At 45.7% G+C, this 22,500-nt stretch overlaps 3 protein-coding genes across 3 annotated transcripts in view; 2 read left to right on the top strand and 1 right to left on the bottom strand.

Moving 5' to 3' along the window:
* ctsk (cathepsin K) overlaps positions 1-22,500 on the top strand; it is a 135,900-nt gene that overhangs the window by 32,593 nt on the left and 80,807 nt on the right. The gene's annotated exons all lie outside the window — the stretch shown is intronic.
* onecutl (one cut domain, family member, like) lies at positions 2,150-11,542 on the bottom strand. Its single transcript, XM_069711964.1, has 2 exons — positions 10,071-11,542; positions 2,150-2,510 (listed from the first exon to the last, which is right to left on the bottom strand). The coding sequence occupies exons 1-2, from the start codon at positions 11,149-11,151 to the stop codon at positions 2,200-2,202; spliced, it is 1,392 nt and encodes a 463-aa protein (XP_069568065.1). The 5' UTR covers positions 11,152-11,542; the 3' UTR covers positions 2,150-2,199.
* Positions 21,154-22,500, top strand: part of lysmd1 (LysM, putative peptidoglycan-binding, domain containing 1) — a 112,482-nt gene continuing 111,135 nt past the window's right edge. The window contains exon 1 of the mRNA XM_069711982.1: positions 21,154-21,175. The gene's annotated coding sequence lies outside the window, so the exon portion shown is untranslated. The remainder of the gene's footprint in view (positions 21,176-22,500) is intronic.

Here is a 22,500-nt window from a genome sequence, read left to right on the forward strand (position 1 = left end):
AACTATGGGATGCCACGTCGTCTTTCGTCGTCATTATTATTATTATTATTATTATTATTCATAGTATTATTAATTATAAATATCATCACAACATTCAAACAAGCTTTGGCCTTGGCGTTAAGAGCTGACAGCAGAGACATTTGCAAAGAGTAAAGAAATCCCCAATGATTCTACAAAAATAAAACAAAAGAAAGAAATATAAAATAAATAAATAAATAAAAAAAAAAAAAAAAAAGGCCGGGCCTCGAAGGATAGAGAGATACGTAATATCACTGGGGGTGGGGGGGGGGGGGTTGGGCTGGATCAGGACGGGATCGGGGGGGTGGGGTGGGGGGGAACTGGGTTTAGGGATTCAGGCCGTACATTCAGGGAGGCAATGTTAATCTTTGGTATTACGATGGGATCCTACAGCTAAAAGTGCCCATCAGAAAAAGTCTTCAGTTTCACACAGACATACAGAGCATTGTTAAATAAATACTTACAGTATATAGATAGCATAAATAAATAACCAAATAAATAGAGAGAGGAAAAGAAAAAAAGGGAAAAAAACAACAATAAATACACAAATGCAGTAATAAATACGTTGATCAGATCAGTAATTGCATTTGAAACGTTCTCGGTTTGGTTTTAACTACTGGCTATAAGGAGGCATGTTAAAGCCTTTCCTTTGTGGACCAAAAAGATGACCTTGTACGTCAGCGGGGCTGAAACAAACTGCCCCACACTTCCAACGTGTTTCTATAAATAGAGCGATGTGCTTGAAATCTGTACAAAAAGGGCGGAAAGAATCACATTCCTCCATTTTTCTAGACATCTGTAAAAAAAGATTTTCGTTTATGGAGCAGAGGTGTGTACAGTTATTTGGACATGAGTGGAAAAAAATACTACAATGTCACTATACATTGTGTCAGGTGTACCTCTTCTCCACGGAGCCTTTGTGTTCAAAGGGTCGTTTTTCATTTGTTTTTGTTTTTTTGTTGTTTTTTTGGTTGTTTTTTTTTGTTGTTTTTCAGTTTTTGGCTTGATTTTTTTTTTTTTTGAGTCGAAAAAAAATGGCTGTGGAGCTTTCAATCGGAAGCTCGGTGAGAGTCTTAAAGCTAGACGGTTGCACCAGCAAGTCTGTTCCTGCGTCCGACTTGTGTTTATTGATTCTGTCCTGGCGTACGGCGAGATGCGCTGCGGTCTCCTTCCTCGAAAACTCTTGATTCATTCAAGGCGGGACCATCTTGACAAAATTGCATGAAAGGCCTCCTGTCGACGGAAAAAAAATGATTGACAGCTTGGGAGTCACGGACGCTACAGAAACCCTCCTTTTATAATTCCAGGCTCCGAACTTGGAACGGCGCCATACGAGTCCCGGGAACCATCGCCACGGAAACACATGCTAAGAAAATGGGGAATTAGGTTCGTCAGAAGAAAAAGAAAAAAACGGGAATTTAAAAAAAAAAAAATTAAAAAAAAGCCTTTTTCTTCCTCGTTCGCCTTGATTCTTGAGGAAAAATAGGACTATAAAACCATCGGGAGGAGGGAGTTTTGGGGGGGTGGCGGGAGGGGTTAACGTCTTTGGATGATGGCGAACACTTTTGATTAAGAAGTTACACGATGGCGCTCTCCAGACGCGGGCAAACGGCAACTCTCGACTCTTCACGTTTGCAGAGATGAGAATAGATTTGAAGGGTACACCAAAACAAAAAATACGCTTCCTCCTGATTCGAAATACCCCTCATCATCTACTAATCTACATAATCAAAATAATGCAATGAGATGGCGTCTATGTAAGGGCGGGACTCTTCTTTTGAGTCAAATCATCCTCGCACCCTTTGACTATACAGGCGGGACCTCGCGTCCCGCGGCCGTATCACTCTGGGCATCGCCCCTCCCCTCCCCCAATCCCCCCCCCCCCCTACCCCTCCCCCTCCCACACACACACACACACACCTTTTTTCCCCATTTCAAGGAAGCGATCAACTTTGGTTTGGGATGAAGGGAGGGGGGGGGGGGGGGGGGGATGCTTTCGTCTTTCGTTAAAATCGCCTACGACGGCCGGCTCCGTCGCTCCTTCTGATAACGAGGAGGACACCTTATGACGGCCGATCTCCGCCCAGACCGGCCTACGCACCCCCCCTTTTTTTTTTTTTTTTTTTTTTTTTGCTCCCTCGGCGCCCTCCCCACCGCACCTCCTCCTCCGGCGGCCCGTCATCACGCCGTGCTGCAGGACACCGCGGAGGAGGAGACGCTGGAGCCCGAGGAGCCGGTGGAGGAGGGGCGGCCCTCGTCGGCCCACTTGTTGACGTTGCGTCGGCGGGCGTTCATGAAGAAGTTGCTGACGGTGGAGAGCTCCAGGCCCAGCTGCTGAGAGATGGTGACCTGCAGCTCTTTGGTCGGGCGGTGGTTCTCCCTGAAGATGGCCAAGAGCGTGCGCCGCTGCAGGTCCGTGAACACCAGCCGAGTGCGCTTCGGGCCCTGGTTGCGCTCCAGCTTGCTCTGCTCCTGCTCCTTGCGCTTGCAGGCTGCGGGCAGACGGATAAAAGATAAATTAAAAAAAGAATAAAGAAAGAAAAAAGAAGGGAAAGGGAAAACAGGTTAGCTAACAGACTGGCTTGGCTAACTGGGACAAATGGATTAAGCGGAGGGAAAGTGGATTTGTTGAAAGAAAACAGATTAGCTAAGCAAGTTTGATTAGTTAAAAGAGATGAATCAGCAACTTGTTTCATTGTGCAGTAAAGGAATCAAGACGTTCGACCGATCACATCTTATTGCCAAGTGAGCCGCTGGGAAAACGGCATCCAGGCCAAAGCTCTGAAGTTTTCCGATCGCGGTTTTCATTACTCTCTTTAATTACCTTTTCGGAAACAGACTATATATATATATATATATATATATTTATTTATTTATTTATTTTTTACGTAGATCTGACCTGGAGGCAAAGAGCAAGAATCTGGTGTCCGTTTTTGTCTTCCAAAAACAAAAATGATCTCACTCAAAAACACCGACAGATGCCCAGCGATGAATCTTTGTTTCCTCTGGCTGAAGTATCATTACTCCTGCGTACATACCGGCTTTTACTCTTCTTTGTTTGTTTAAACTTTTTTTTTTTTAAACCGCAATTAAGTCCAGAGGCACAAGAGAAAATAGCAGAAACGTGAATTCACTTACAGATTAGAAAGGAAACAATGCCGTCTTTTGAATTCAATCCCAAAAGATGCAAAAAAATGTTAGTCCGACTCTCCCCGCGACTTAACATTCACATTTTTCTGCGTCTCCGCTCCTCAGAGGGTTCATTATTTCTTACAGAATTAGCTCGGTGTCAAAGTTGTTCATATTCAAACTAGTTAAGTGGTGCCTTTTTTTTTTGAGGGGGGGGGGGGGGGGGCCTTACAAACAACCGCAAAATGAAACAACTCTGGGTCTGGGTTAAACACCACTACAGCAGCGGCAGCCCGCCCAATTATATAATCAATATTTGCACGTGAAAGAGTCTGAAATTTCCACACACACACACAAAAAAAAGAAAAAATTACCCTGAAAAAAAAAAAAAAAAAAATTAAATATAGGAAAAATAAATAAACAATAAAGACAGTCTTGGTCAGCGAAGAAGAGAAACCAGGCTGATGTGTGTGGGCTGAGCTCAGATCCATTTTGAGAATCAGACGAGCATTTTGAATTCAGGCTGCATGTTTCCTCTGCATATCCATCGCTGAACCTTTCACCTCCAACACGCTGTAATTCTGTATTTACAGGAAACACAACACCAACCTCTTGCCTCTGTGTACCGTAGCCAACTTCTGCCCCCCTCCGCCCCCCACCACCACCACCACCACCGCCGCCGCCGCCTCCCCCCTTTTTCTCTATCCATCTACTTCCACTTTCCTCCCTTTCCCTTTCTCCTTAGTGGACACTTCAACATCATTAGTTTCTCATAAAAGTCATTTACATGTGGCGGCAGTGAGTGAGTAATAATCACTTTAGGCTGGGAGGGGGGGAGGGGGCGGGAGGGGGGGAGGGACTAATTTATTTTCTATTAAAGGCGGGTTACGTCAGGGGTGAGTGAAACGAGCAGAGTCGGCATTGCCCGGGGTGTTTAGAAGCCTTAAGTGGACTAAAACATATTTGGGGTGGGTGGTGGTGGTGGTGGTGGTGGTGTGTGTGTGTGTGTGTGTGTGTGCGTGTGTGTGTGTGTGTGTGTGTGTGTGTGTGGGGAGGGGGAGGGGGGGAGAAGTCGTACAATTACCTAAATGCACACTTTTAAGAGGTTTCAATCAGCACACTGCGCGCTTGATGGGCGGCTGTTTTTTTTGCTGATGGTATCGAATGCGTTTCTAAGTGTAAGCAATGGTGCACACAACGCAGCACACACACACACACACACACACACACACACACACACACACACACGCACACACGCACGCACACACCGAGGAAGCGCCAACGGATTAGCGCCTATACCGGTGTTTGTTTCTGTCAATTTGTGTTTATTAATGCGATTGTATTGCGATGATGTATTCGATTACATCATGTTTTATTTACATTTGAACTATTTGGATGAGCACGGTGTCGACTTACCACCTAAAAGGATACCGGACACGGTCGAGATGCTTTCTCCACCATTTGGAGCGTCAAAACGGCCTTCAATGTAAACAAACAAGCGCTTCTTTCATTTGCTCTGAGGGGACTCGGCTTTCGCTGTCGAAACTGACAGCAAATATTTAAGCCGGTCGTTTACCGTCTCACTTTGAAAGGGGAGAGGAGGAAATGCGACGCTTTATTCTGAAAATCTCCAAGCAGGCTGCTTTCTAGTTGCAGGCCGGTTGAAATTATCCTGCTGGCCTGGCACTTTTTTTTTTTTTTTTTTTTCTCGTTCGTGTTAAGAAAACTGCGAGTGGCGCTCCATTATTGACAAAGATGACTTGATTAGATGGAGATGTCGGCCCGCAATAACCTTGAAATCCCCATATGTTTCGAAGGCCAACGCGCACGCCTGGCGAGGCGCCCGACCCGACATCGCGCGCGACGCGCGTTACATAAGCCCGAGGCGCCGACACGTTCCGATTGATCGGCTTTCCCCGTCGGCGGCGAGGCGACTTGATGTTCACTGTACGACCGGCTCTTCGCTCCTCAAAACTCCCGATTCCTCTCGTGGGCGGAGCGTTTGTCGAGAGAATAGGTTGCGACTTTTACACGACAGCGGCGTCAGAACCGCGGGTCTGAACGCCCTGCGTGTGTGTGTGTGTGTGTGTATACTCGTCACCCCTTTGGCCCCCCCCCCCCCACCACCACCACCACCACCACCCGACATCCATCCGAGGTCTCGGAAACTTAAGCGCCGGACTGGACATGAACAAATCTGGCCCGCGAAATTTCCCCTTGAACATTCTCCTCTAAAATCATTAACTGAAGGAAATGTTTTGACTCGGGGATGCACTCTTGTCAACTCGAGATTACAAGGCGGGGGCGGGGCGGGGGGGGGGGGGCACCCGTTAGCTTTTAGGCATCCACAGCTCGTTTGCATTTCTGAGAGTTATCGAACCGCGTCTCATTAAAATCCGAACAGGCCGAGATGTCAGCGGCGTGTCAATATCACCACAAGTGAAATCTTTTTTTTTTTTTCTTTTTTTTCTTTGCTCCAAATCCTACATTTTTCACAGGGTGTGTTACACCATCTCCACCATCAATATTTCTGAACTCGGGGTGGGTGTGGGTGATGGGGGGGGGGGGAGGTTGTGGTTGTGGTCGGGCTGTATGGAAGGCACATAAAGCGCCGCACTCTCAGCTCCGTGTCGTAATGAAAGGAACGACGCGACAGCGGCGGCCAGCTCGCTCGTAGCGGTGGATTTATGGCCGATCGGAGGAGTCCGCCGTGTCCTGCCGCTCCTCCTCCTCCTCCTCCGTCTCCTCCTCCTCCTCCTCCTCCTCCTCTCTTCCCCTTGCTGACGATCATAACGCCGACCATTAAGTAAATGCTTCCTTATGCTGTAATCGTGTGTAAAAGGCTCACAATTACCATGCTATAAATCCCGCAGCACCGGGGCGACTCCCGGAGACATAAATATTCCCCTATAGGCTTCTTATGATCGTGGGAACAGCCCCTAATCATGATGTATGCCCTTGTCTCGTGTTGCTGAAACGTGATCGAAAGCCCTTTCCCTACCCCCCGGCGTCTCGACCTACCCCACCACCACCACCACCTCCACACCCTCCCAGCCACAGACCCACCATCCCCCCCCCCACCCCACCCCCAGCCCTAGCCCACCCCCCTGCTGATTTCTTGGGCCAGGGGCTGATAGAAATTATTGATTAAATCTGTGCAGCTCAGACTCGTCGACCCACAGAGGCTGGTTAACCCCTTCAGCGCCGGTGTGAAGGGGCGGAGGGGCGGGTGGGGGGTGGGTGGGGGAGGGGGGTGGGGGCTTCAAGAGATAAAATAAAAAAAACAAAAAACAACAACAAACGCACAAAAACCACAGAAAAAGGGAAAAAAAAAACAACAACACAACAACAACAACCCCGTTTGTTTGATGTTTTGCGCAGCTCAGGTCGATTCCACCCCCCCCACCCCCCCACCCCGACCCCGACCCCTCCGATATGCAAATGTTTAAAAGAAAAAAAGAAATTTGTCTTTTGACCTTTGAGCCACTTCCGGCCGAACGCGAAATGTAAACGCAGCGAAGACGAGTGGACGAGGCTTCTTGCGGCTTTCATTACCGTTTGGGGAGGGGGGAGAGAGAGAGAGGGGGGAGGAGGAGCCGACACGTAAACCGCATTGACCTTTCTTATTCATTTAGACCTTTAGTCAAGGGCTTCGGCCATCATCTTTAAAGTTATAGTCTCTGATCCGCACGCGCGCACGCACACACACACACACACACACACACACACACACACACACACACACACACACACACACACACACACACCTCTTCGACTTTAAGTGTCGGAGCACGGCCGCGTGGTCTTTATCCCGCCGTGTTCTCCGACTAAATCCTGATTGCCTCCTCCAACAGCCTGAGGTTTTGGTCTGCAGATGCATCTCATATACAGTGCAGTAATCCATAGAGCGCGCACACACACACACACACACACACACACACACACACACACACACAAACACACACACACAAACAAGATACTGCAGATAAATCCGAGGGATCACCTCCTCCATGTTTAGCAAGAACGTCTCTGCAGAAAGACAGTTATTTGAAGACAAAATGGCAGCAAAACCAGGCTCCGTAATTACGGGGCTTCGCCGAGCGCTCTCGCAGCCCCTCCGTCGAGGAGGCGACGGTTCTGGCGCCCGCGGCCGACGTCGAAGCGGGGTGGGGGCCGCCCCTTTTCGGTGTATTTAAAACGAGTGCCGCATTAAAGGAGGATCATCTTCAAACTTGAGGCGTGAAGCTGAGAGAGCACTCGAGCTATCTTCAGACTCGGGGAGGAGCGCACAGGGGCACCGCGCATTCTAATTCCAGTCTCGATTTTTTTTTTTTTTTTTTTTTTTTTGCCGATGCGGCCGAGGTGTGTGTGGGCAAAGCGTGCTGCTCTTTCCCATGGAAATCAATAGAGGCTTGTAATTAAACAAAAGGGGGTTGGCCAGAGGGGGTGGGGGGGAGAGAGAGAGAGAAAAGTGCACACACACACACACACACACACACACACACACACACACACACACACACACACACACCGACCCCCTTTCGGAAAGTAGGTTATGTAGAAAAGTGCCGAGCTGTCCAAATTGTGGCTTTGCCAAGAACTAAATATGCAATTTCGGAGCGTGTGGGAGCAGCGAGAGAGAAAGACGAGCATTGTCAAACATTAGCACACGTCTCTGTGTCGGGACTTTAATTTTTTATGAGGCCCGATTGATCGGCCGGCTCGGACTTGGCGCGCTGACTCGTTAAAATAATGTTTGTGTTTGTAACGGTGAAGAGAAACAAGGATGCTGCGAATAAAGATTGTGGGGGCGGAGGGAGGGAGGGAGGGAGGGAGGGGGCGAGGAGGGGTGGGGGTGGTGGGGGGTTTGATAATAACACATCAGGAAACAAAAGGGGCCCGACGAAGATCCGGGCGTGATGAAGGTGTTCTTCTTTTTTTTTCTTCTTTTTTTTTCTTCCTCGCATACAAAGCGTTCGCGAGACGGGATTAATCAAAAGCAACATTTGAGCCGAATCACAGAAACAAAACAACACACAGAAAACACACACACACTCGAGATAAGTCGTCTTTTAAGATAAAACGGGGGTGGGGGGGTGGAGGTTTTTTTGGGGGTTTTTTTTGTTTTTTTTTGGGGGGGGGGGTCGGGGAGGGGGCGGGGGTCGGGGCGCTGTTGATTTGCTGTTAACGTTTTGCTGAACGGAAGGATGTACACATGTGCTGTCCGAGTCGAACAATCAAAGATCAATAATTGTGAAGGGATTGCAAGAGTGCACAATCATTACCTACGAACCCTATTGTGTTGTTGGGCTTAATCAGTCGAGCTGCTGACAGAGAGAGCGGACACACACACACACACAAAAAAAAAGAAAGAGCGGTGATCAACTGGGCAGGCTCACGCACACGTAGCGCTCACAGACCCCCGCAGTGAGCACTCGCACGCACACGCTCGCACGCACGCTCGCAGCGGTCCACGCTCGTCTCGTGTTACTGTGTTCACTCGGGTCTCTTTCTGCGCTCCGTGGATCAGGTGGGCCCTCTCGGTCCCTGAAGGAGGGACAACACTGTAACGCGGCACTGTACGGCGCGCTGTCGCGTCTTCAGTCCGCCTCCCCGAAGGATATTAAATGTCAAGCAGCAGATTGCGACGTGCCTTACGAAGAGAGAGGGGAGGATGGAGGGGGGGGGAGAGTAAAAAGAAAAAAGAAGAAGAAACAAATCTTTCCCTCTGTTCAATCGGTGTGTGCGTGTTGTTCTTTTTCTTTTATATTTTTCCAAAATTTAAAGAAAATCTCAAACGCAGAAGTTCTAAAGTGCCAAAAGTGACGTCCAAAAACTTATATCGAATAAATACACGTGTACAAATATGGCCGATTTACAGCCGTGTAAAACATTTTTTTTTTTTTTTTGAGAAGCTGAGGAGAAGCTGCTGTTTTGCTTCAAAGTCCAAATCAAAAACGGTCGTCACGTACGTTTTTCTTTTTCGAGTCAAAACGTGCACCCCCCCTCTCCCTCCCCTACCCCTATCCCCACTCCACCCCTCCCAGCATCCCCATCCCGCGCTAGCACCTTTTCTTTCTCCCCCCCCCCGGTAACCCCGCCGACCCGCGAGGCGCCGCCTCCCGAGCTTTTAAACGACATTTTCGTATTTAGCCGCGCGGTAATTGCCTCGGCGACGACGCTGATAAAAGACGTCTGGCAGAGGCCGAAGTCTCTCATTTGCATCGGCCGCCTCGCCAAGTCAACTCCGGCCGGGCGCCGAGCAGATATAAATCACCGCTCCAATTAATCAATCGCTCCAGAATGGCACATCTGCGCAAACGATTTCGCGGGGGCCTCAAAAAAAAAAAAAAAAAAAAAAAAAAAGCGATTAAATTGCCAACCGCTGCTCACGCTGATCTTCATGGTTCATTTAAGAGGAGGGCAAATGTCTGTGGCTTTTCTTTTTTTTTTTTTTTTTATATTGTAGCTACTGTACAAATCAATAGGAGCCTGTTTGGGAGCAAAGTAAACAAAGGAGCAGCACATATGGCCCCCTATTTTTTTTTTTTTTTTTTTTGGTCTTCCTCAAACTGTCCTCAACGTGCTACTAAGTTGTTAATATCCCGGGCTGATGAGACAATAGAAGAAGAAGCAGTGGTACAATTCGGCGGTGTGAAGAAGAGGAAACATCAGTATGATGTTTTTTTTTGTTGCTTTTCCTCGTGTACCAAACCTGAGCTGCATACTGATTGCTTGGAGAGAAGAATTTTTTTTTTGGGGGGGGGGGGGGGGGGGGAAGACATGGAGAAGGAAGGTGTTTGGGGAAAACAACGGGAAGAGAGCGTGTTTGTTGTTGTGATTTCTCTGTGAGCGTGTACACGTGTGTGCGTGCGTGTGCGTGTGCGTGAGGCAAATCAAATGGAGAGCAAAGCCAATCTTACCCTCCAGCCGGAGCGAGGCCATCCTTTGAAACTCGGGTTCCTGGAGCCAGCGGGACATCCTCTTAAAGGTCTCGCGGCCGGACTTGAGCTTGCCCCAGGGCTTGGGGTTCCTCAGGAGGTCAGACAGCGTGCCCTGTGACCTGCACAGAACCCTCTCGGCGAAGATGGCCTGCGGGATGCTGTACCTCTTCAGCTCGGTGATGATCCTCTGGGCCACGTCCCTGGTGTTGATCTCCTCGCCGCCGCCGCCGCCGCCCTGCGCGCCCGGCAGCACGCCCTCGCCGGGCGAGGACGAGGCGGACGACGAGGAGTGCAGGTGCTCGCCCATCTTGGCGGCCTGCTGGCTCGGGTGATGGTGGGGCTGGTAGTGCTGGCTGTAGATGTGCGGGTGGTGGCCCGGGGCGTGCTGGTGGGCCTCCATCTTGTTCAGCTGGTGCCCCACCGACACGTCGCCCCCTCCCAGGCCCGGCGGCGACATCTCCCGCCCGAAGTCCGACGTCCGGCAGAAGAGGCTCCCTCCGTGGACGTCGTAGCCGCCGTGGAGCATCTGGCCGCCGTTGCCGTTGGGGCTGTTGCCGAGGCTGCCGTAGCCGTGCATGGAGGAGCCCAGGCCCGAGCCCAAGCCCGAGCCCAAGCCCGAGCCCAAACCCGAGCCCGCGGAGGGCGGCGACAGGCTTTGGGTCATGGCCAGTTCTTTGCCGTAGGGGTTGTAGAAGTTGGCGCCGAGGCCCCGGTCCTCGCGCATGAGCGTGAAGCTGCCGATGACGTTGCTGACGGGGAGGCAGGGGTGGTGGTGGTGGTGGTGGTGGTGGAACTTGTCGTCGAAGGGCTGCAGAGGGGTCAGCGTGGTGTAGGTGCTGCCGGAGCTGGACGGGGAGTCGCCGCTGTAGCCCAGCGCCGACATGGAGTGGTCGAAGCCCGGCGGACGGGGCTCGGGTTCCAGGGACATGGCGGAGCCCCCGAGGGAAGGCCTGGGGAAGGCGGCCGAAAGGTCCCGCGAGTGCAGCATGGCTCTGCCGTCCTGGCTGTGGGCCAGGTCGGCGTGGCTGTGGAGGGACATCTCCCCTAGACTCCCATCCATCTTCAATTTCAGCAAATAAACCTGTATTTTCTCGCCCCTCGCGCGTTCGCCGTTCCTCCTCTCTCGTTATTGTTGTTCAACAGCCGGGCTAACAGTCCTGGAAGGTCTCTTGTTACACCAGACTATGGATTTATTGATTTGTGAATTAATTGATTTCCGGGCTTATGGGGTGTCTAATTAATTATCTGATAACGTTAAGTACTGTCTTCAAACTCCCTCAAACTCCCAGAAAAACGGTTTGCAACAGCAATCGGGGAGCTTTTAACCGTGATTTCTTCTCTTTTTCTTTTTCTTTTTTGAATTCTCACTTGTGCATCAGCACTCTTGTTTGTCTCTTTGGTTGCTCAGCTGTGTTCCTCGGCAGAAGCCTCGCTTTTTTTTTCTTTTTTTTTTTTTTGCCTGCGTGAGACAAGACAAGCCGCTGTTATTCCGCTGCATCCCAACTTTCACCACGTTAACAGAGACAGAAAAACAGCCGAATAACGTTCGTCTCCTCGTCCATAACCACCAAATGACACTCGTGCATCCCAAACAATAACAATGACAAGAAGCACCGGAGGAGTTTTTTTTTTTTTTTTTTTTTTTGTCCCCCTCACACATCCTTCGGAACACGCGAGAAAACACCGATAACCCCGGTGTGGGTTGTTGTTTTTTTGTATTTTTTGTATTTTTTTTGTATTCACTTCAACCGAATCTCATCTTGAAAATGTACGATATTTGTTCCGTCTTATGCAAAGTTAGGAATAGAAAAGTCGCGGGCATGCGAACCGCTGCAAAATTACATGCGTTTGCATATCTACTCCACATGCACGACGGCGGGGTTTTTTTTTTTTTTTTTTTTTCCATTATTTTTTTTACCCGCACTAACTACCAAAATAGCGATCCGGACACTAATTCAACCGACGTGTTCAGGCGTTTTCACGCACGCACCACAAATCCTACCTTTTATTATCCACTTCTCAGAGCGCGTCCGCGGCTGTTGTCCGTCCAGTGCATCTCTCCGATTGTGTCGCCGAGCAGCCCTGCAGATTCACACAATTGGTCCGCTGCGCCCCGGGGTGCTACATTCACCACCAAAAAAAAAAAAAAAAAAAAAAAAAGCCCAGAGAGAGCATCTGCGGTGATACAGACCAAACCTCTCTCCGCTCTCTTCGCTCGCCCGTTTTTCGGGTCTTTGTTTTCCCACTCCAAAAAATCTCCGGGTCTAGCCTCGTGTTCTTCTTCTTTTTTTTTTTTTTTTTTTTCCTCTCTCTCTCTCTTTTTTTTTTTTTTCCGGTGTGTGTGTGTGTGTGTGTGTGCGTGTGCGGTGTGTGTGTGCGCGCGCTGCTCTCTACACTAGCAGCTCCCCTCTTTTTCTTTCATTATCTCGTGAGATTTTCCTCCTCCTCCTCCTCCTCTTTCCCTCTGCCTGCCACTTCATCGATCTCACCACCAACTCTTTCTCCTTCTCCTCCTCCTCCTCTTCCTCCTCCTCCTCCTCCTCCTCCTCCCTTTTGCTCACATTGACTCTGCTTTCAGTGCGTCACGGCCTTAAAAATCTGACAGATGTGCGATGAAATTCCTACTCCAATTAACCCTTTCTCTCCGGGGGGGGGGAGGGAGGCGGGAGGGAGGGTGTGTGGGTGGGGGGGGGGGGGAGGAGGAGGAGGAGAGATGGAGATGCTCCCTTTTTCTTTCTCATAACCCCACAGGTTAAGCCTTCTTCAGCTGATTGCATGCACGAACTTATGAGTTATGTGCGCACATCCGGGTCATTCTGCTGCGCTCGGCTGTTTTATCGTCTCTGATCAATAGATTTTTTTATTTATTTATTTATTTATTTATTTACAGGCATGCAGCTAATGTCATCGTGTCCCCTTTTTATGTAACAATTGACGCTGTTGCTGCTATTGTCACCGCGAAACATGATTCTACATCATGAAGATGGAGCTGGATGCAGCCACGTAACAGCCTTCACGAGCTTCTTAGGTTGCTTTTGTATTATTATTCTATTATGAGTGTTTTTTTTTGTGTGTTTTTTTTTTATTATTATCGTTCTAATTTTATGGGGTCGTCATTTTATTTCTAATACGAGTGCAGATGTAGATTAGAAGATGGTTCAAAGCTGAATTAAAGGGGCGAATAACTAATTATGTGAATCGCCTCACCAACTTATTGACTCCAGAAAAAAAAAAAAAAAAAAGGAAAGAAAAAAAAATAAATCCATCCATTTACACTCTGCTGTGCGCCATCTTTGCACCACGACCTGGTTTGTTTTTGTTGTTGTTGTTGTTGTTGTTTTTTGGGGTATTTATTTTCCTCATGTTGGTTTAAGACAAATGTAAATCCCACCTTTCGGGATAAACGCTGTCAAGTGACGCTCGTGGGGTTTTTTTTTGGGTTTTTTTGCCCTGCTCTTAATCAGCACTCAGCGCGCGGCTCCATTCGCTCACAACCCACAACACTTCGGTCTGGAAAGTCCCTCAACAAGATCAATGAAACCTTTTTTTTTTTTTTCCTTCTTCTTCTTCTTCTTCTTCTAAAGACCCTTCGACCTGCTGCTGCAGCATAACCGAGCAAACACTGCACGTGCACATTGATAAAAAAATAATAATAATTTTAAAAAAAGTGTCCCCTGAATGCCATTTTGGTGAACGTTGAGCGTCAATGCGGGCAATATTCACGTTTGGGCTTCTGCTCCCGTGATTCCGGGATTGTATAATGATCTCGTGTGAGCGCGTGCACGCCAGGCCTGCGTGCTGTCGTGCACTTCTGCTTTGAGTGCGCGCGTGCTCGTGTAGCATCTGCGTGCGTGTATTCGAATTTTTTTATTTATTTTTTTTATTTTTTTATTTTTTTAACGTGACACCGTCGGGGCATTTCCGTGATTTAGTGCGCCCGCACGTGCGTAAAAGATGCATAGAATATACATCTAGTCTGCATTTGTCAGGCCCTCGCGCGTACATGTGTCGCGCGCGCGCGCGCGCGCCGGCCTCGCAGTGAGAAAACACGGAGACGAGACGCAGAAGCAGGGAGGCAGAGAGCGCATACTAATCATATCTGTCTGTCAGTTTAATTTTCAGAGATGAGCAAGTTCTGGCGTTTGGAAAACAGCCGAAGCGGTGCGCGGTGTGGGACCGCCGGCTTCCCGGAGCAGATGCTGCCCTATCGATCCGCCCCGCGCGCAGCCAGCACGGAGGGATGCGTGGATGTGGATGGCGAGTAGCTGGAGGTAAAAAAATAAATAAATAAATAAAAAAAAAAAAAAATAATAATAAAAAAAATGGTCAACGGCTACAGAGCGAAAATAAAAGGTCCTTTCGGAGGTCGGGGTGAAAGTTCACCTTCTGTGGCTGGAAAAATCCGAGAAGGCAGACTGACACTCGAGCTGCAAAGCGCCCAACTTTTTTTTTTACACTGTGGGCCTGGGGGGGGGGGACTGACACCCGGCGGGGATTTTCGGGGTTTGTCAGCACTGGGTTCATCCACGTAGAGACATAATATTATAGGAAAAAAAAAAAAAAAAACACACAAAAAACACTGCGTAATGACGAATCACGATCAAAACATAAATAATAGTGGAAAAATATATATATATTTCATCCTTTTAATTGATGAATTCCAGCTTCACATCTTTTGATCACTGGCAATAAGACCATTTCCATTTTGAGCGTTTAGCTGATGCTGAGCAGCAGCAGCAGCAGCAGGATCAGCAACATTACAGCCAAAAAACATTTACATCTCAGCCATTCAGCTGATGCTCTCAGAGGTACTTGAGAAACAGTGGAAGCCTCAATTCCTCCATTACCGACACCAGGCAATAAATACAGCAGGAGGAAGACCTCGCGTTTTCACTCGCAGCTCTTATCCAAAGTGACTTTAGATATGGTGGGTGCAGAATAAGCTTTTAATCTAAAGCCAATACTGAGCGTGTTCAGATTTTAACCGTTTAGCTGGTGCTCTCATCCTGAGGGACGCAGTATGGCTGCATCAACCCCCCCCCCCCCCTCACCAAAAAAAAAAAACCTCGCCCGATTATTAACAAGCAGCCAATAGCGCGAGGGTCAAGGGGTCAGGGGGCACGTTTCTGTGACCTTAAAATGACCACGCACGTGCTGGAAAAATAAACAGACTTTAGCCACAAAAAAAAACACAAAAAAAGGGATTTTTTATTTTATTATTTTGTAAGGATGTTTGGGAGAGAACACGGCGCAATCTGATGAGTTTCCAGTCTGTGAATTGTCAAAGATTCATAAATTCCTATTTTATTAGAGGGGGGGGAAAAAAATAAATAAATAAATAACAAATATTGATAATCAGAGAGGGTGTTTTCGGCAGCCACTCACGTGCTGTGAATTGAATTTGCTGCAACCTGTAAAAGGCCTGTAAATATTCGCGACACCGAGCTGCAAAAGCAGCAACAGGACGGAAGAAGGAAACATTTTTCATCCTGTACTACTTTCCTAACCCCCCCTCCCCCCCCTCCCCACACACACACACCTCCTCTTCTTCTTCCTCCTCCCCAAATCCTCTGTTTAATCACCGCGTAAACGTCCTCGCTTATTGGTAAATGAGAATGGATGGAGCGCACGCGCGGGGTTGCAGTTTTGAATGAGATATTGACTCCCTGTTTGCAGCAGCAAAAAACGTGGTGGGGGGGGGAGGGGGAAGGGGAAGACCCAACAACATCTAAATGACCATTTTATGCCGCGTCCATCAGGGAAGAAGACATTTTAACTTGAAAGATTAAAAGCTGCATCCTGCACTTAACTTGTGAGTTTTCGTCTCAAGTAGGAAATTCGGCTGCAAAGACTCTTTTTTTTTTTTTTTAAACTTCGTAAATATCATAATGATAAAAGTAATAATCGTCATTTTTTTAAATATATATATATATATATATATATAGCCCTAGTTGTTGATGCTGGTTTTGATTGTGTCGTACGTCGTTTTGTTATCAACGTGCGTCATTTAAACACACACACATACACAAACACACAAGCTGTTAGCATGTTCATTTGTCTGCAGTGTGCTTAAACAGCCCAGCAGCTGTAACCGCACACACACACACACACACACACACACACACACACACACACACACACACACACACACAGTACAGTACAGTACACAATGAATACACAACACAAGTTGATTTCCCACGTCATTTATTGTCATACGTAACATTTTGTAAACACGATATTTCCATCTCTTATTTTAAAAGGGAAAACAAAAGTTTAACGGCGTCAAAAAAAAAAGTTGTTGAACCGTTTCGTGTCAAAAATGAAGTCAACAAATACAAAAACAACGAAAATAAACTTTAAGAAGGAAGAAGCTTAAACACACACACACACACACACACACAAAAAAACTGAAGAAAATAACGGTAAAATAACACGTTTATTTGATTATAAAGAAGATATTTCACGTATATTAGTTTAATTTTCTTATTGATTTGACCGCCGCTGTTTTACCTGTTGTAGCTTCTGGCCTCTTTGCGTTGCGTTAAACGACCCTCGGTGCGCAGCTGCGACGTCGAATAAGACACATTTCTCTGCTTTTAGAGTCAATTTAAAAAAAAAAAAAAAAAAGAAAAGAAAAGAAAACTAAACCAAAATCATTTTAACCAAGTTTCCACAAAAGATTATGAAGCATGTGTGAGTTAAGAGGTTTTTTTTTTGTGGTGGAAAAACAGGAGAGCAACAGAACAAACATCCTCAAACTATGAGAGGGACTCAAATACTGGATGCACACACATCTTCCTGTCAGATGCTGATTTAAAAAAAAAAAAAAAAAAAAAAATCGATTATAGTTAATAATGAAATGAAAAATTTCTCATCTGCCACAAATGCTTTTTAAATATTTGAATTAACTTTCTTTACCAGCAGAAGTACCATAGAACAACAATTCTGTTGCTCCTGAAAGTTTTTTATTTAAAAAAAAAAAAAATATATATATATATATTTATTTAATATTTATTGAATAAAGTTGTTCAGTGTCTGGTGGGGAAAAAAAAAGATTTTGGAGCACAAAGTAAAAGCTTTACAGTAACGACATCAATAAGCAATCCCTTTTTGTGCTGCAGTATCTTAAAATTCCTATTATTCAAATTTGTACAATATTAATATAACAATTACAAAATATCATTGCAATAAGAATCACCATCATTATTGATTTATTTTTATTCTTCAGTATGATACCGAGAATTTCATAATTTATCACTGTAAACTTGTAAATTTCTCATATACTTGTACATTATGTAATATAAATCTAAAGCAAAAAAAAAAACATTAAATAAATAACATTAAAGAAATTTAGATTCAAAAAAATAAACCCATAATAACACAGTTTATAAAATTGACAGCGTTCTAATTTGAACTGAAAACTTTCACAGTACTACATCACAATATTTTTTGCACTGTGACACTGCACAGTTTTCCTCCTCCTTTTTCTTGTTGTCAACACTCTTTTTTTTTCCCCCCTCCCATCCCTAACTAATCAATAAAATCAATTATTACCACCAGACATGGCCTTACACAGATCACAATGTGAATAATCAATAACTGAATTAATTTGACCTGAAATTAGATCTGAAAGAGAAAAGACAAAAAAAAAAAAAAATGCAAGACAAAATATTAATGACAATAATAATGGTATGGAATTAGCATTGATGTAAAACCACCATATTGACTCAGAACACATTTACAATCAGATAACCTGAGTGGTGCTCACATTAATCAGCAGGAACATAAATATGGATGATCATGAGATTAAAAGATTTTTCATCAGCCTCTGCAACATTGGAAAAAAATATGATTATTTACATGATCCTGAATTATCTCTTTTTGCCTTTTTTTTTCTTTTTTTTTAAATTTTTGAATCACTGCCCAATGTGTGTGTGTGTGTGTGTGTGTGTGTGTGTGTGTGTGTGTGTGTGTGTGTGTGTGTGTGTGTGTGTGTGTGTGTGTGTGTGTGTGTGTGTGTGTGTGTGTGTGTGTGTGTGTGTGTGTGTTTTTTAAATGGACTTGAAATAAACACAAATAACCTCCAGGCAAATGTGTGTTCACGCAGGCCTGCAGTTTATCTGCATTAACATCGTGTGGCCTGCTGTGAACACACACACACACACACACACACACACACACACACACACACACACACACACACACACACACACACACACACACACACACACACACACACATTACCTGAATATAAACACACAATTTCACACGCAATAGTACAGAAAGAACAATTTAAAAGAAGCCTAATTCTATGTTATAATATTCACAATAACTCATTATTCTCACACCATATTTAAGAGTGGTCATATTAGGCTGCAAATCAAAACCGACGTCTCTTTTTATAATAGTAAATAAAACATGGAATAAAATAGTCTAATCTACCTTTTTGCCTCCATCTGCCTCCATCAGGTTGAAAATGTAAAACGCTGCATGCAGACTTTGAGCAATAACCGATAATCTCATTATTTTCATCTATTATTTGCAGGTTTAGTTGCAGTAATGATCGTGTACGCCGCGATGTGGAACTCGACTTCACAGCGTGAATAATGTTATTATCGATCATAGCTGGATTAATGCAGATTCACTCCTTTAATTCACTGGATTTGCCTCCTGTGCACACGAGCCAATAAAGCACTACAGCAGCGAGAAGCGAGGAGGGGACGAAAACGACTAAAAACTAGTTTCACTCGCAAAAAAATCTAACTCTACAGGGCGGAAAATAATTTAAAATATTTAGCCGATGAGTGTTTTGGAAGTAATTTTTTTGTTACTTTGGAATAATCGTCTTTTTTGGGATAAATTGTATAAAAAAAAATTTAAAAAAAAAAATCACTGCAGGGATATTTGCTTTAAAAAAAAAATGTAGTATAAGCTTTTATCATATAAAGTTTTTCATTTACAGATTGAAGGGATAGTGTGTGTGTGTGTGTGTGTGTGTGTGTGTGTGTGTGTGTGTGTGTGTGTGTGTGTGTGTGTGTGTGTGTGTGTGTGTGTGTGTGTGTGTCAGTGTGTGTGAGTGTGTGTCAGTGTGTGTGATCCAGTGTGTGTGTTTTAGTGTGTGTCAGCCATCCTATTTGCCCTACAACTATTTTTCATATAAAATGTAAATATCTCCCGCTGTAATTGGCTCTGCATTCTTTATGCAAATGAAATTATCTGTTGGTCCCAGAAACACGGGGAGAAAGGGAGCGTGTTCATAATTTATGCAAAATGGAGCTCAAGGGGGGTGCAAAGGTCGATAAGTTGGAACTTGTCTGAGTTTATTTCTCTGCCCGCCTCTCCGAGTCGGTGCTCATTACAAGTTTTAAACAATTAGCGGTCTCCATTATCAGTCATACAGCTGGGGAAGGAAGTAGATGCACAAGGTTTTAATTGGGATGTTTTCCATAAGTTAAGCGCCGAACTGACATGAAATGATGCTTCCACTCTCGCCCTCTCGCATCGAGGATGTTTTCGTTAAATTTGGTCTCATGTTTGATTTTAACGGAAGCGCAGAGATTTATTACAATTAATCCTAAATTTTTTTTTTTTTATGCGGGCTGAGTGGAGGCCGACAAGCTGTCGCGTGATGGCCGTGAATACAATTTTGCAAAAGCGCCCTCTTCTAGAAATCTGACACTGAAAAGGAAAGCATCTTCAGATTATCCTGAAATGGTATTCACTTCAAATGAAAAATGAAATGACATAATTTAATCAGTGCACAAGTAGATGAAAAACGACGTGGGTGATAGCATTAATGAAAAGCATATTTCATCTGTATTGTGGTCTCAACGAATTAAATGTGTTTGTTTTAAGCTTGTTTTCCGATCTAATACTGTAAAATATGAGCAGAGTGAGACATCATTATCCTATTACAGTCTCAATCGGTTCAATCTGTTTTGTTTTTTTTGGCCTGTATTCTGCTTTAATCCTGTAAAAAATGATCAGAGTGAGACATCCTTATCTATATTACAATCTTAATCAGTTAAATTCCTCTCTCTTCTGCCTGCTGTTCTGATTTAATCCTGTAAAAAATATGATCAGAGTGAGACATCCCTATCTATATTACAATCTCAATCAGTTACATTTTGGGGTTTTCTGCCTGTTTCCTGATTTAATCCTGTAAAAAAAAATAGCAGAGTGAGACATCTTTTCAGCCAATTTTAGAAAGAGTTCAACACACAGATCATACATGGCAAAGAAACACACACACACGCACACACACGCGCACGCACACACACACACGAACAACACGAGGCCTCAATAACACACACATGCAGTCCTGGTGCTCAGTGTTAACACCGCAGGCTCCTTCACAGCCACATTAAACACAGCAGGCGTCGCGTAGCTGCAACCAAATTACAGCAGAACTTGCGGCATGTGAGCTGTTTTCGCTGATAAGACAACATGCATATGTCAGTTTGTGAGCAGATTCCCGCTGCCTCCTCCTGATCCATGCAAAAAAACAAAAAAAAAAGAAAACGCGCAGACGCACCCACTCCCAACGCTTTCGAGACAAACATAGAAATAAACAAGTCCGCGTCCTCTCGTTTCCCCGCTCACCCTCCCTCCCTCCATCTTGCCCTCCCGAAACCTCTCGGAATAACCGAAGCCCTTTTTTTTTTTTCTCGAGACCAAAAACAAAAAATGACGAAAAACCTCGGCGTGCATCTTTTAAATGCAAAAGAAAAACAGAAATCCCCGGCCCCCGCGCTGCTTAACGCGGTCGCACACTGGTAACAACACGCCGTTTAAAAAAGCATCTACATATCGATCACGCAAAACCAAAAAAAAAGCACTCAGCTATTTTCTGCTAATGCATGCTTCTTCTTTTTTTTTTTTTTTTTTTTTACCCCCCACCCTCCTCCCCACCCACCACCACCACCACCACCACCACCACCTCCCCGCTTAGGCCTGTCAGTCTCAGAAGAGTGTGTGTGTGTGTGTGTGTGTGTTTAAGTAAAAGTGCAGGTGTGTGTGCGCGCGCGAGTGTGAATGTGTGTGTGTCTCACAGCTGAAAAAAAAAAAAAAGAAAAAGAAAGTGTGTGTCAGTCTCTCCAGCCAGTCAAGCCGGTGTAACTCGGTGGGGGATCAAAGGCAGCAGGGGTTTCTCTCTTTTTCCATCCTTGGTTTTCCAGTCAGGTCGCCCCCCCCCCCCTCCTCCCCACCCTCCCCCCACCTTCTCTGCATCCACCCCACCCCCACACACACACACACACACACACACACACACACACACACACACACCACCTCCTCCTCCTTCCTCTTCCTCTTCCTCCTCCTCCTCTTCCTCTTCTCCTGCATCCGCTCCTCGCTTCCCTCTCTCCTCCTCTTCCCCAATGATTCCCTGAATTTTTTTTTTTTTTTTTTTCCTCCTTTTTCTCCCGACTCGGCTGTTAAATCCACTCTGCATCCTTTTTTTTTTTTTTTTTTTTTTTTCCTTTCTCCCCCCCCCCCTTGCTTTCCTCCGGTTCTCGGCGGCGGCGGCGGCGGCGGCGGCTGCTGCTTCCTCCTCTCTCGGTGTGCGAGTGTGTGTGTGCGCGTTCAGCCTCCGTCCGCCTCCCTTTCACTCCCTCTCCCTCTCCGCCTCTCTCTCCCTTCTCTCTTTAATCAGCATGTTAATAAGAAAGGTAACTAATCAATACATTCAATGGCCTGGCCTGGCCGATTGATACGATCTCCATCCACCTCCCCCGTCCCCCCCACCACCACCACCACCACCACCAACCACCAACCCCTCCTCAGCGCTCTCTCTCTCGCTCGCTCTCTCTCTCTCTTATTCTTGCTGCTAAACACACACAAAATACACAACTGTGTTTGACCCTTCAGTGGAGATTTTGTCAAGTCAGTTCATTTCGAAAAAAAAATCACATTTCACGACAGTTGAAGAAAATGAGGTAAAGAAATTTGACCTCCGGATATGAAGACGTGGTAAACCGATGATTTGAGTCTGACGACGAGGAATAAAAGCGCCGGCGCGAAGCTGGACTCAAAGTTTTTTTTTTGTTTTCTTTCGATTTCTCGGGGGCATTTTTGATATTAAGAAGGAGGCCTTGATTTGTGTTTTATTTTCCTCAGAATGGGAAAACCGGCAGTTCGTTCAAATGCCTGAAAAGACTTTGGCCTCTTCTCAGCATGCAAATGATGGCTGCAGAGGCACACGCAGAAGTGTATGATGTTGCTATAATGCGGATACACCTTAAACGTAGGAGGAATTCAGGGTGGATGGACGGGTCAACAAAAAAAAAAGAAAAAAAAAAGACTTTAGGAAGTCGCTGTTCACGCCCTTTTTAAAAAAAATTTTTTTACCAGCCGACATTAACGGTCTTTCAGTGTGATTTTGCTGAGGTTTTTTTTTGTTTTTCTTGCC

Source organism: Brachyistius frenatus, unplaced genomic scaffold (assembly GCF_029030835.1).
Source record: "Brachyistius frenatus isolate BFR_SWC_R1_liver_20210118 unplaced genomic scaffold, ASM2903083v1 Contig_104, whole genome shotgun sequence".
In the NCBI taxonomy this organism is placed as follows: Eukaryota; Metazoa; Chordata; class Actinopteri; family Embiotocidae; genus Brachyistius; species Brachyistius frenatus.